General features: G+C 44.4%; 1 protein-coding gene across 1 annotated transcript in view; it reads left to right on the top strand.

Moving 5' to 3' along the window:
• The window catches only part of LOC130277500 (mucin-5AC-like), a 255,045-nt gene that overhangs the window by 89,301 nt on the left and 151,883 nt on the right, over window positions 1–13,861 (top strand). The window contains exons 18-19 of the mRNA XM_056528176.1: window positions 745–797; window positions 5,357–5,457. Coding sequence (XP_056384151.1) covers window positions 745–797; window positions 5,357–5,457 — 154 coding nt within the window. The remainder of the gene's footprint in view (window positions 1–744; window positions 798–5,356; window positions 5,458–13,861) is intronic.

Raw genomic sequence — 13,861 nt, 5'->3', positions numbered from 1 at the left:
TCAAAGCTGACCGCCATATCTGAAGCCAAAGTGACACTAACCCGGCTGCTCAGTCGGGCTGATCGGGACTGCAGTGGTGAAACCGCGGCGTCCCGAACAGCTTACAGGACACCGGGAGGGACCTTACCTGCCTCCTCGGTGTCTGCTCCGTGCCGGGATCCCCTGTATGGCCGGCACTCTCCTTCGACATCATCACATCCATCATCCAATAGGAGCGGCGTGCGTAGCGACGTGATGACGGCGACGGAGAGCGTGGATCCCAGGGAAGAAGACATCCGGAGCGTCGGGGACACCCCGGGGACGCGGCGACAGCGATGGAGCGACATTCAGGGCAGCGGTGACGAGCGGTGACAGGTCTGGAGCGGCGGGGACACGTCAGTACTACCTCCTATACCAGTGGTCTTCAACCTGCGGACCTCCAGATGTTGCAAAACTACAACTCCCAGCATGCCCGGACAGCCAACGGCTGTCCGGGCATGCTGGGAGTTGTAGTTTTGCAACATCTGGAGGTCTGCAGGTTGAGGATCACTGTCGGGTGCAGAATCTTTTTTTTTCTAGATTTCGCACCGTTAAAATTGGGTGCGTCTTATACGCTGGTGCGTCCTATAGGGTATGTCCTTATGCTGAAGGTAAGCATTTAGTAAAATAAAGTAACACTGCATATATATATATATATATATATATATATATATATATACTTACCTGCAATTTAAATAATTAATTTCATTTATTTCACATTTACAGCACCTGTGAGAGAGGTCAGCTGACCTGTATGGGGGCAATAATTAAAGCACCAGGTAAATAAAATAAAAAATAAAAAACTCTTCTCATTCCGTATAACAAAGTTTATCAACTTAGAAAATGTACTATTATAATGTGATCAAATTCTGCTACAGATTTAGGCCCTATTCACACATAGAATTTCCGAGCAAAATCTGGCGTAAAAGTTACACTCAGGAATTTCTTTGGAGCAGACTCCCATTGTTATTAATGGAATTAATTTCCATCTGCTGCCAAAATTCAAATTTCAAACTTCCCCAAAAAAAAGGACATGCCAATTTTCTCTGCAGAATCTACTCAGAAATGTGTTGCTGTCTATAGAGACAGAGCATATCCAAGCAGTCCTAACATCGGCTTGTCTTGCCGGAACCTGCTGCCTGCAGCTTGAAAATGTGACATGTGCATGTGGCAATTATCAGCTACATAGCCCTGTATAATAGACCCAGTGATCCACAGAAGAATTAGCAAGCATTCAGGGTAAGGCCATGTTCACTCTATGGAATGTCCGCACGCAAAATTTCCCCACGGACATTCGGCGAACTGCAGGCACCAGCATATTATGCCTGTGCTAGGACCGCACAGTAATGTGCCATCTCATAGACGGCTATGCATTCCATGTGGGGTCCGCAGGAAGACTGAACGTGTTCATTCTTTCTATGAACACGGAAATCGTCATTTCCGTGCCGGAAACATCTGGCACAGAAATTCCACCATGTGCACTGTGCAGCAGAATCCCATTGAATTCAATGGGACTCTGCTGCAGTGGAATCTCCATACTGAATTCCAATGTGTAATTTGGCTCGGGAATTCTGACATGTCAACATGGCCTAATAGGTCCCTAGGCTATCTTTACATTCCATGTATGGCATGGCAAGGACAGGCTCAGCTAAACATAAAAGGGGTTATCCAGGAAAAAAAAAACTTTTTATATATATATATCAACTGGCTCCAGAAATTTAAACAGATTTGTAAATTACTTCTATTAAAAAAATCGTAATTCTTTCGGTACTTATGAGCTGCTAAAGTTGAGTTGTTCTTTTCTGTCTAAGTGCTCTCTGATGACACCTGTCTCAGGAACTGTCCATAGCAAGCCTCTTCTAGAGGTGTCAACAGAAAGCACTGTTGCCAGACAGAAAAGAACAACTCAACTTCAGCAGCTGATAATTATTGGAAGGATTAAGATTTTTTAATAGAATAAATTTACAAATCTGTTTAACTTTCTGAAGACAGTTGATATATAAAAAAGATTTTTCCTGGAATACCTCTTTAAAGGGGTACTCCGGTGCAAAACATCTTATCCCCTATCAAAAGGATAGAGGATAAGATGTTAGATCACGGGGGTTCCACCGCTGGGGACCCCCGTGATCTCCGGGCCGGCAGCAACGAAGTCCGGAACACGGAAGCTTGGAGCTCCCGTGTTCATGATGTCACGCCACGCCCCCTCCTTTCATGTCTTGGGAGGGGGCGTGACGGCTAGTACGTTGCCATCACGCCTCCTCCCATATACTTGAATGGAGGGGGCGCGGCGGCTGTAGTCGCCAGTCATCCAGCATGGAGTGAAGTTCGCTCTGTGCACGGATGACCGGGGTACTGCGTCAGTAATCACGGGGGTCACCAGTGGTGGGATCCAACATCTTATCCCCTAGCGGCGGGATCTAACATCTTATCCGCTATCCTTTTGACAGGGGATAAGATGTTTTGCGCCCGAGTATCCCTTTAAAGAGATGGCGGACCTATCCAGAGAATTCAGATGCCATCAACTTTTACAGTCCTAATTGTGGAGGAAGCTTTTGACTTCATATCCCATCCTCATATATTTTTGTCATATCCCAACCCCATATCCCGTCCTCATATCCCGACCTCCTATCCCGCCCTCCTATCCCGTCCTCCTATCCCGTCCTCCTATCTCGACCTCCTATTCCGACCTCCCATCCCAACCTCCTATCCTGTCCTCATATCCCGTCTTCATATCCTGTCCTCATATCCCACACTCCTATCTCGACCTCCTATCTCGACCTCCTATCCCCTTCTCCTATCCCCACCTCCTATCCTGACCTCCTATTCACTCCTCCTATCCCGTCCTCCTATTTTGACCTCCTATCTTGACCTCCTATGCCGACCTCCTATCCCATCCTCCTATCCCGTCTTCATATCCCGTCCTCCTATCTCGACCTCCTATCTCGACCTCCTATCCCCACCTCCTATCCCAACCTCCTATCCTGACCTCCTATCCCATCCTCATATCTTGTCCTCATATCCTGTCCTCCTATCTCAACCTCCTATCTCGACCTCCTATCTCGACCTCCTATCCCTACATCCTATCCCGCCCTCCTATCCCCACTTCCTATCCCAACCTCCTATCCTGACCTCCTATCCCATCCTCATATCCTGTCCTCATATCCTGTCCTCCTATCTCGACCTCCTATCCCGACTTCCTATCGCGACCTCCTATCCCGACCATCTCGACCTTCCCGTCCTCCTATCTCGACCTCCTATCTTGACCTCCTATCTCGACCTCCTATCCCGACTTCCTATCCTGATCTCCCATCCCGTCCTCATATCCCGACCTGTAATATGTGTACCAAGTATTGAAAATCTCCAGCCGTATGGAAGTTATGTGGGAACATACATTTCCCATTGATTTGCATGGGACTTTAAACAAAAACCCCAACCCTCACAAATGGGGGTAGTTAAGTGTTAAATTAACTATCCTATATTTTAAGTGGACATATAAGTAACATGTGACCAAGTATTATCAAAATATCTCCAGCCGTTTGGAAGTTATTCAGTAACATATATTTTCCATAGACTTGTATGGGACTTTAAACAACAATCCCGACCCTGGCAAATGGGGTAGAGTAAGGGTTAAATCACCTATCCTATGTTTGTTGTTGACATATAAGTAACATGTGTGCCAAGTTTCATCTTTAGTCGTTTGGACATGATTGTGGAACGTACATACACACAGACACATTGAGTTTTACATAGATATATACAGTATATATAACATTCAGAGAGCACGTAGATAAGAAAGAGGCAGTAAGATACATTACAGATTGTCTGACTGATTTAGGAAAAATAAATAATAAGGAATAAGGATAGTAATCCGGAAGCAATGCGCATTAATGTGCTCCTCTTCCGGCTGCATTCCAATATTTTTTACTATAACAATTTGGGTTATTATAAGTTGCATATTTGAAACAGTCCAGATGATTTTCCTAACAGGAAACTTTTTTAAACCGAGGTAATGCTGCCCCCTGCTGACTTATTAGGAGATGCATAGGACAGAAATGCAGTACATGTGTTGTACAGTTGATATCTTAAATCTGTACAGTATTAGAAAAATTTGAATTTGCAAAACATTCAGAAGCATTCATACTGGAGCCATGTCTGCTGTTTATTGAGATTTGCAGTTTTTTTTTAATATATAGTAATGCCGAAGATACATCCCAAATGAAGTGCCAAAATACAGCCATATGTTGGCACTTAAAGGGGTACTCCGCCCCTAGACATCTTATCCCCTATTCTAAGGATAGGGGATAAGATGTCAGATCGCGGGGGTCCCGCCACTGGGGACCTCCGGGATCTCGACTGGCGCACCCACCTGTTGAGGCTTCTGGAAACGCTGGAGGCTTCGGCTCACGACCACGGTGACGTGAGATCGTGACGTCACGACTCTGCCCCCGTGTGACATCACGCCCCGCCCCTCAATGCAAGCTGTCATGCCCCCTCCCATAGACTTGCATTGAGGCGGCGGGGTGTGACATCACACGGGGCGGAGTCGTGATGTCACGATCTCACGTCACCATGGTCATGAGGCGTTAGGATGAGAGCCTCTAGCACTGCCAGAAGCCGCAACAGGTGGGTGCTGCAGCTGAGATCCCGGGGTTCCCCCGCAGAGGGACCCCCACGATCTGACATCTTATCCTCTATCCTTTCGATATGGGATAAGATGTCTAGGGGCGGAGTACCCCTTTAAAAGGACCCGACTCTTATTTGATGATCGGGCCAATTATAGCACTAGGGGACATTTTCCCATTGAGTTTAATAAAACTCATGGGAAAAAATATTGAAATTTTTGGCAATTTTTTAGCTCATAATAAAGCTTAATGTGCATGACCAAATTACAGGTCAGAGTTGTGTAGATTTATAGTATTACACACATAGTTTGCTATAGGCCTATTCTCTATCTTTATGCAAACACATAGAGCCTTTTTTCTTATAGATTGTAACTCATTATAGATTATAGAGGTATTGCCTGTAGAAACACATGGCAATAGGTGGAGTGCCAAGCTTTATATTACAGACATTTGTGCTACTGCACAAGGGCTGTACCCATGATCTAGAGGTGTACAAATACTCTATATATGAGCTGCATAGGCAGTACCAAGGCTGTACTAGGTCCAATAAATCAGACCACCACCAATATGATATTGATGGCCATCGGTATAAAAGCCCCAGAGGCCTTATTTACGTGATTTAGATGTTGACATTTACATTTCTACAATGACTAGTTTCACAGACTAAGTGATCACTTATTCTTACCAACTTTTTTTTCCACCAAACCTCTCACCAGTTTGCTTGTACCCACTGGTTTATCTTAACTGCTCCAGTGCTCCGAAAGGAGCAAAGGGAATGGAGTGTCAAAAGAGCTGCCATACACTGGACATGGACTGTGTAAGTACTCATGAGAATTATATGCATATGTAACTAATGATTAAGCAAATAACACCAATTGCAGGGTGACACGAATTGTAATAGTAAAATGTTTAAACGTATCACATCCACAGCATATTTGACGCTATGGAGTCACTGATGACCCTCCCTACTGTGTGCCTCCTGCTGTGCCCGTGTATCCTACATTGTCTGCTCATAGCAGCAATCCCCCGCTATGGGCAGACACACAGGGATCTGCGAATCGCGCTCGCATACACAGTTTACTCACAGACATCGCGGCCTCGATGAGAGAGTGAGAGCAGCGGCAATGTCAGAGAGTAAACTGTGCATACACTGGAGATTTGCAGATCTCTGTGTGTCTGCTCATAGCGGGGTATTGCTGCTACGGGCAGACAATGTAGGACACACTGGCACAGCAGGAGGCACACTCTAGGCATGGTCATCAGTGACCCTACCCTTACTGTGGCTTTTAGTTCTGCCATGTACATACTTCCATGTAACACTGATTCTATGTGCTATCAGATTTTTTACCATAACGCAAGCAAACAAATAGCTGAATTTTTACCATTAGATTCAATAAAAATGGCACATATTTAAAGTTATGTCCCAATTTTTTATGGACATAAAATATCAAAAAATAGTTTGGCTATTAGATGCACTTGACTATAGGATGCAGCCAGGTTTAGAAAATTGAAAAATATTTCACATGGGGCAAGGAAGTCTGGGAAGGCGGGATCACCCTGAATATTTGGCAGCTATTGCCGAAGACGGGCATTTCCCGTACATTTTGCTGAGAGAGCAGAGACTGTGTGTGTGCACTAATCACCGTTACTGACAATTCACATCGTTACAGCGGTGAATCCATTTACCTCAAGCCCACATTCGTTCTGGTTAAAGAGAGAGAGCAGACTCTGTGTGGTCACTAATCAGTGTTACTAACAATACAGATCAGCACAGAGAAAATCCATTGACCTCAAGCCCGCATCACTGCAGGCAGGCAGGCAGGCAGGGAGAGTTTAGAAGTCGTTTCCTAGTCTACCAATTGAGATTATTAAAGACTTCAAGCAACCATAGTGCAGGCAGAGACAGTTCAGAAGTTGTTTCAGAGTCTGCCAATTGAGTTCAGAACTGGGAGCAATCCCCATTCAAAGACTGCAAGCAACCATAGTGCAGGCAGGGACTGTTCAGAGAGAGAGAGAGTATGCTATTTTCTATTGCAACCATACTTTGGGGGGGGGGGGGGTGTACCAGCATGCATTGGCATGCTGAGAGTTGAAGTTTTGCAACAGCTGGAGGCACACTACTACAACTCCCAGCATGCCCTTTGGTAGTCTGTGCATGCTGGGAGTTGTAGTTATGCAACAGCTGGATGCACACTTTTTCATAGAAAAAAATGTGCCTCCAGCTGTTGCATAACTACAATCCCCAGCATGCACAGACTACCAAAGGGCATGCTGGGAGTTTTAGTTGGAACTCCAGGTGTGGCAAAACTACAACTCCCAGCATGCCCTTTGGCTGTGCATGCTAAAAGATTTGTTGGCAGGAGGGGAACAGGCCTCACCTCCTGCTGTATCCTGCCGCCGGGACCGCCGCTGCTGCCCCCGATCTTGCTGCTCCTGTCGCCGCTGCCGCACCAGAGGGGACCCCCGCTGGATCAGGGAGAGGAAAGAGACCCCCGCCAGCCCAGATCACCACCATGATTGCCGCCCCGATCACCACCCAGCAGGGTCGTGATTAGTGAGTCATTCCGACCAATCAATCACGTGATCGTGAGGTGGCACCCATGCCACCTCACTCCTGCTGGGTAAGGGTGAATGAGGCTGTCTCAGACTGCCCCATTCACCATTTTTTTCTGAGACCCGATTGACCCAGAATTACCGCATATCGCCGGTCTTAATTGACCAGCGATTTGCGGCGATCGCCGACATGGGGGGGGGGGTTTGTCAGTACCCCCCCCCCAGAGGTTTGCACAGGGTGCCTGCTGATAGATATCAGCAGACATTCCGGTCCAGTCCCTGCAGGGCACGCGGCGGGGGACTGAAATTCCCACTGGCGTACAGGTATGCCCTGTGTCCTTAAGGGGTTAAACTCGTTAATCTCTTTAAACTCTTCAACTGACATCTCAAAAATCCCTTTCATCTCTTCAATTGCGATGCCATATGGTTTCCTGACCCTGCTGCCACATCCAGACTCATTGTCATTGTGCTGCTTTGCAGCAGTGATTCTAATAGCGATGCCTGTAATGTGCATGTCATACTGAATAACAGTTTAACCCCTTAAGGACCCAGCCAATTTTCACTGTAGGACCCGGCCATTTTTTGCACATCTGACCACTGTCACTTTAAACATGAATAACTCTGGGATGCTTTTACCTTTCATTCTGATTCTGAGATTGTTTTTTCGTGACATATTCTACTTTATGTTAGTGGTAAAATTTTGTCAATACTTGCATCATTTCTTGGTGAAAAATTCCAAAATTTGATGAAAAAATTGAAAATTCCAAATAAATTATATATTGATTCACATACAAAATATGTTTACTTTATGTTTGCATCATAAAGTTGACATGTTTTTACTTTTGGAAGACATCAGAGGGCTTCAAAGTATAGCAGCAATTTTCCAATTTTTCACAACATTTTCAAAATCGAAATTTTTCAGGGACCAGTTCTGTTTTAAAGTGGATTTGAAGGGCTTTCATATTGGAAATACCCCATAAATGACCCCATTATAAAAAAAAACTGCACCCCTCAAAGTATTCAAAATGACATTCAAAAGGTTTGTTAACCCTTTAGGTCTTTCACAGTAATAGCAGCAAATTGAAGGAGAAAATTCAAAATCTTCATTTTTTACACTCGCATATTCTTGTAGACCCAGTTATTGAATTTTTACAAGGGGTAAAAGGAGAGAAATCTTCCTAAAATGTGTAACCCAATTTCTTTCGAGTAAGAAAATAACTCATATGTGTATGTCAAGTGTTCGGCGGGCGCAGTAGAGGGCTCAGAAGGGAAGGAGCGACAGTGGGATTTTGGACAGTGAGTTTTTCTGAAATGGTTTTTGTGGGGCATGTCACATTTAGGAAGCCCCTATGGTTCCAGAAAAGCAGAAAACCCCCCAAATGGCATACCATTTTGGAAACTACACCCCTCAAGGCACGTAACAAGGGGTCCAGTTAGCCTTAAGACCCCACAGGTGTTTGAAGACTTTTCGTTACATTTGGATGTGTAAATGATTTTATTTTGTTTTCACTAAAATGCTAGTTTTCCCTCAAATAAAAAATTTTTCAAGGGATAATAGGACAAAATGCCCCCCAAAATTTGTAACCCCATCTTTTCTGAGTATGGAAATACCCCATGTTAGGACGTAAAATGCTTTTTGGGCGAACTACAATGCTCAGAAGAGAAGTAGTCACATTTGGCTTTTGAAAAGCAAATTTTGCTGAAACGTTTTTTTGGGGGTATGTCCCATTTAGGAAGCCACTATGGTGCCAGGACAGCAAAAAAAAAAACCCACATGGCATACTATTTTGGAAACTACACCCCTCAAGGCATGTAACAAGGGTCCAGTGAGCCTTAACACCCCACAGGTGTTTGACGACTTTTCGCTAAAGTTGGATGTGTAAATGATTTTTTATTTTCCCTAAAATGCTAGTTTTCCCTCAAATAATTTTTTTTTACAAGGGGTAATAGGACAAAATGCCCCCCAAAATTTGTAACCCCCATCTCTTCTGAGTATGGAAATGCCCCATGTGTGCTCTGCTGGCGCACTACAATGCTCATAAGAGAAGGAGCTCCATTGAGCTTTTGGGGAAAAAAAATGTTTGGAATGGAAGTCAGGGGCCATGTGCGTTTACAAAGCCCCCCGTGGTGCCAGAACACTGGACCCCCCCACATGTGACTCCATTTCAGAAACTACACCCCTCACAGAACTTAATAAGGGGTGCAGTGAGTATTTACACCCCACTGGGGTTTGACAGATCTTTGGAACAGTAGGCTGTGCAAATGAAAAATTACATTTTTCATTTTCACGGACCACTGTTCCAAAAATATGTCAGACACCTGTGGGGCGTAAATGCTCACTGTACCCCTTATTACATTACATGAGGGGTGTAGTTTCCAAAATTGGGTCACATGTGGGTATTTCTTTTTTTGCGTTTATGTCAGAACCGCTGTAAAATTAGCCAGCCCTGTGCAAATCACCAATTTAGGCCTCAAATGTACATGGTGCGCTCTCACTCTTGAGCCTTGTTGTGCACCCGCAGAGCATTTTACGCCCACATATGGGGTATTTCCGTACTCAGGAGAAATTGCGTTACAAATTTTGGGGGTATTTTTTTCCTTTTACCGCTTGTGAAAATAAAAAGTATGGGGCAACACCAGCATGTTAGTGTAACATTTTTTATTTTTTTTTTACACTAACAAGCTGGTGTAGCCCCCAACTTTTCCTTTTCATAAGGGGTAAAAGGAGAAAAAGCCCCCCAAAATTTGTAGTGCAATTTCTTCCAAGTACGGAAATATCCAATATGTGGCCCTAAACTGTTTCCTTGAAATACGTCAGGGCTCCGAAGTGAGACAGCGCCATGCGCATTTGAGGACTTAATTAAGGATTGCATAGGGGTGGACATAATGGTATTCTACGCCAGTAATTCCCAAACAGAGTGCCTCCAGCTGTTGCTAAATTCCCAGCATGTCTGGACACTCGGTGGCTGTCCGGAAATGCTGTCCGGAAATGCTGGGAGCAACAGCTGGAGGCTCCGTTTTGGAAACAATGCCATACAATATGTTTAAAATTTTTATTGGGGGGACAGTGTACGGGGGTGTATATGTTGTGTTTTACCCTTTATTATGTGTTAGTGTAGTGTAGTGTTTTTAGGGTACATTCACACTGGTGTGTTACGGTGAGTTTCCTGCTAGGAGTTTGCGCTGCGACGAAAAATTTGCCGCAGCCCAAACTTGAAGCAGGAAACTTACTGTAAACCTGCCCGTGTGAATGTACCCTGTACGTTCACCTGGGGGGGCAAACTTCCAGCTGTTTCAAAACTACAACTCCCAGCATGTACTGACAGACCGTGCATGCTGGGAGTTGTACTTTTGCAACAGCTGGAGGCACACTGGTTGGAAAGCCTTCAGTTAGGTTCCGTTACCTAACAGTATTTTCCAACCAGTGTGCCTCCAGCTGTTGCAAAACTACAACTCCCAGCATGTACTGATCGCCGAAGGGCATGCTGGGAGATGTAGTTATGCAATAGTTGGAGGAACGCAACTGCAACTCCCAGCATACCGAGACAGCAGTTTGGGCATGCTGGGATTTGCAGTTTTGCAACATCTGGAGGGCTACAGTTTTAGAAAACACTGCAAAGTGATCTCCAAACGGTCATCCTCCAGCTGTTGCAAAACTACAAATCCCAGCATGCCGCTGTTTTGGCATGCTAGGAGTTGTAGTTTTGCAAGATCTGGAGGAATACAGTTTAGAGATCACTGTATAGTGGTCTCTAACTGTAGACCTCCAGCTGTTGCAAAACTACATATTCCAGCATGCCCAAACAGCTGTCTGGGCATGCTGGGAGTGGTAGTTTTGAAACATCTGGAGGGCTACAGTTAGAGACCATTGTACCCTCCAGATGTTGCTAGACAACTCACCAGCTTCCGTTGGATCCAGCCGCACGTCATTGCCACCCGCCGTCTCCGTCGCCCGCTGCCTCCGACGCCCGCCCAGATCGGTAAGTGGATCTTCGGTGCCGGTCCCCGTCATTTCCTTGTTCTGCCCCGCCTATCGTGGGTGGGCAGGACGGGGAAAACGAAAGTTAACCCCCCCCGCCCCCGATTTGCTATTAGTGGTCGGGTCTAGACCACCAATAGCAGGGATAGGAGGGGTGGCACCCCTGCCACCTCACTCCTATCCCTTCAGGGGGATCGTTGGTGTCTTAGACAACCACAATCCCCTTATATTCCGGGTCACCATAGACCCATAATGACGCGGAATCACGCAAATCGCAAGTGTGAATTCAGTTGCGATTTGCCGCGATCGCCGACATGGGGGGTCTAATGACCCCCCCTGGGCGTTTGCACGGGATGCCTGCTGAATGATTTCAGCAGGCATCCCGGTACGATTGGCGCCCGGCGGGGACCGGAACTACACCAGCACACTCCCTATGCGTGTTACGGGAAGGCAAAGTGTTCTACACCCCTACTGAGGCTCTCGGAAAATTCAGCGAATCGGCCGAATCAAATTTTTGCTTATAGAAGGAGGTTTTCACTCTATATCTTACAATACATGGCCCGATTCATTCTTTCCTTTACACGGATCAGTCGCCCTGGTCGCTTAGCAGAAAACATATCTTTGCTAGAACTCAATTCCCCGCCCCCCCCCCCCCCCCCATAAAAACTGGTGAGAATATCACCAAAAACAGCAGATAAAATGTAAGAAAAATGTTCCAAAATGCGTGAATATACACCTGCAATTACAGCCCTTTTATATGCCAGTCCCCTTACTAAGACCAAAAAAAGTGGAAAAAAAAGTTAAAAAAAAGTGAAAAGAAAAGTTCAAGATGGTTTTTAGTAAAACAAAAAAATACAATGAATTTTCTGTATTAATAGTGACCCATACAGTGAAATGAACACAGTATTTATCATGCAAATTTTTTTTTTTTTTTAAATTAAAAAAAAGCTATGCCAGATCAGCAGGGTTTGTTTATCCTGAAAAATAAGCAAAACTTTGTATGTACCCCAAAATTATGCCAATTAACCCCTTAAGGATATAGACCATTATGACCTTAAAGGGGTTATCCAGGAAAAAAACTTTTTTTTTTATATATCAACTGGCTCCAGAAAGTTAAACAGATTTGTAAATTACTTCTATTAAAAAAAAAATCTTAATCTTTTCAGTACTTATGAGCTTCTGAAGTTGAGTTGTTCTTTTCTGTCTAAGTGCTCCCTGATGACACCTGTCTCGGGAACCGCCCAGTTTAGAAGCAAATCCCCATAGCAAACCTCTTCTACTCCGTGCAGTTCCAGAGACAAGTAGAGATGTCAACAGAGAGCACTGTTGCCAGACAGAAAACAACAACTCAACTTCAGCAGCTGATAATTATTGAAAGGATTAAGATTTTTTAATAGAAGTAATTTACAAATCTGTTTAACTTTCTGGAGCCAGTTGATATAAAAAAAAAAGTATATTCCTGGAATACCACTTTAAGGACCAGAGCATTTTTTGCATATCTGACCACTGTCACTTTAAGCATTAATAAATCTGGGATGCTTTTCCTAATCATTCTGAGATTGTTTTTTCGTGACATATTCTACTTTAGCATAGTGGTAAATTTTTGTTGATACTTGCATTCATTTCTTGGTGAAAAATTCCAAAATGTCATGAAATATCTGCTTGTAAGGAAAATGGACATTCCAAATAAATTACATATTGATTCACATATAAAATATGTCTACTTTATGTTGGCATCATAAAGTTGACATGTTTTTACTTTTGGAAGACACCAGAGGGCTTCAAAGTTCAGCATCAATTTTCCACAAAATTGTCAAAATCTGAATTTTTCAGGGACCAGTTCAGTTTTGTAGTGGGTTTGAGGGGCCTTCATATTAGAAATACCCCATATGACCCAATTATAAAAACTACACCCCTCAAAATAACTCACTTACTCACTGCTGCAGCTGATGCCGACGATGCAGGCTGCTGAAGATCCTCTTCACACCCTGCCGATTGTCCTCCAAGTTCCTGCTGCCAGTCCTACAGGTATCTGCTGCCGGTCCCCCCACCTCAACGGCCCCCACAGCCATCGCCGCCATCTTCCCTCGCTCTGCCCGGACTCAGGGGATAGGAGGAGTTGGCACCCCTGCCACCTCACTCCTATCCTTCAGGGTGGTCGGAGCTGTCTCTGACAGCTACGACCATACCTATTTTTCAGGCAGTTGGATCACCAGAGTCCCAATCAGCCAGGAAAAGCCTTGATTCGCCGGTCGGAATTATATTATATTATAAATAATAGAATAAATTATATATATATATATATATATATATATATATATATATACACACAGTCATGGCCGTAAATGTTTTTCTCTAAACATGTTTATTCCCTTTGGGTGTATTGGAACTAAACCAATAAAGGGAGGAAATAAGCAAATTGGACGTAATGTCACACCAAACTCCAAAAATGGTCTGGACAAAATTATTGGCACCCTTTCAAAATTGTGGAAAAATAAGATTATTTCAAGCATGTGATGCTCCTTTAAACTCACCTGGGGCAAGTAACAGGTGTGGGCAATATAAAAATCACACTTGAAGCAGATAAAAAGGAGAGAAGTTCACTTAGTGTTTGCATTGTGTCTGTGTGGGCCACACTAAGCATGGACAACCGAAAGAGGAGAAGAGAACTGTCTGAGGACTTGAGAAC

This window comes from Hyla sarda, chromosome 6 (genome assembly GCF_029499605.1).
Source record: "Hyla sarda isolate aHylSar1 chromosome 6, aHylSar1.hap1, whole genome shotgun sequence".
NCBI lineage: Eukaryota > Metazoa > Chordata > Amphibia > Anura > Hylidae > Hyla > Hyla sarda.
This window is presented reverse-complemented; position numbering and strand designations above follow the sequence as displayed.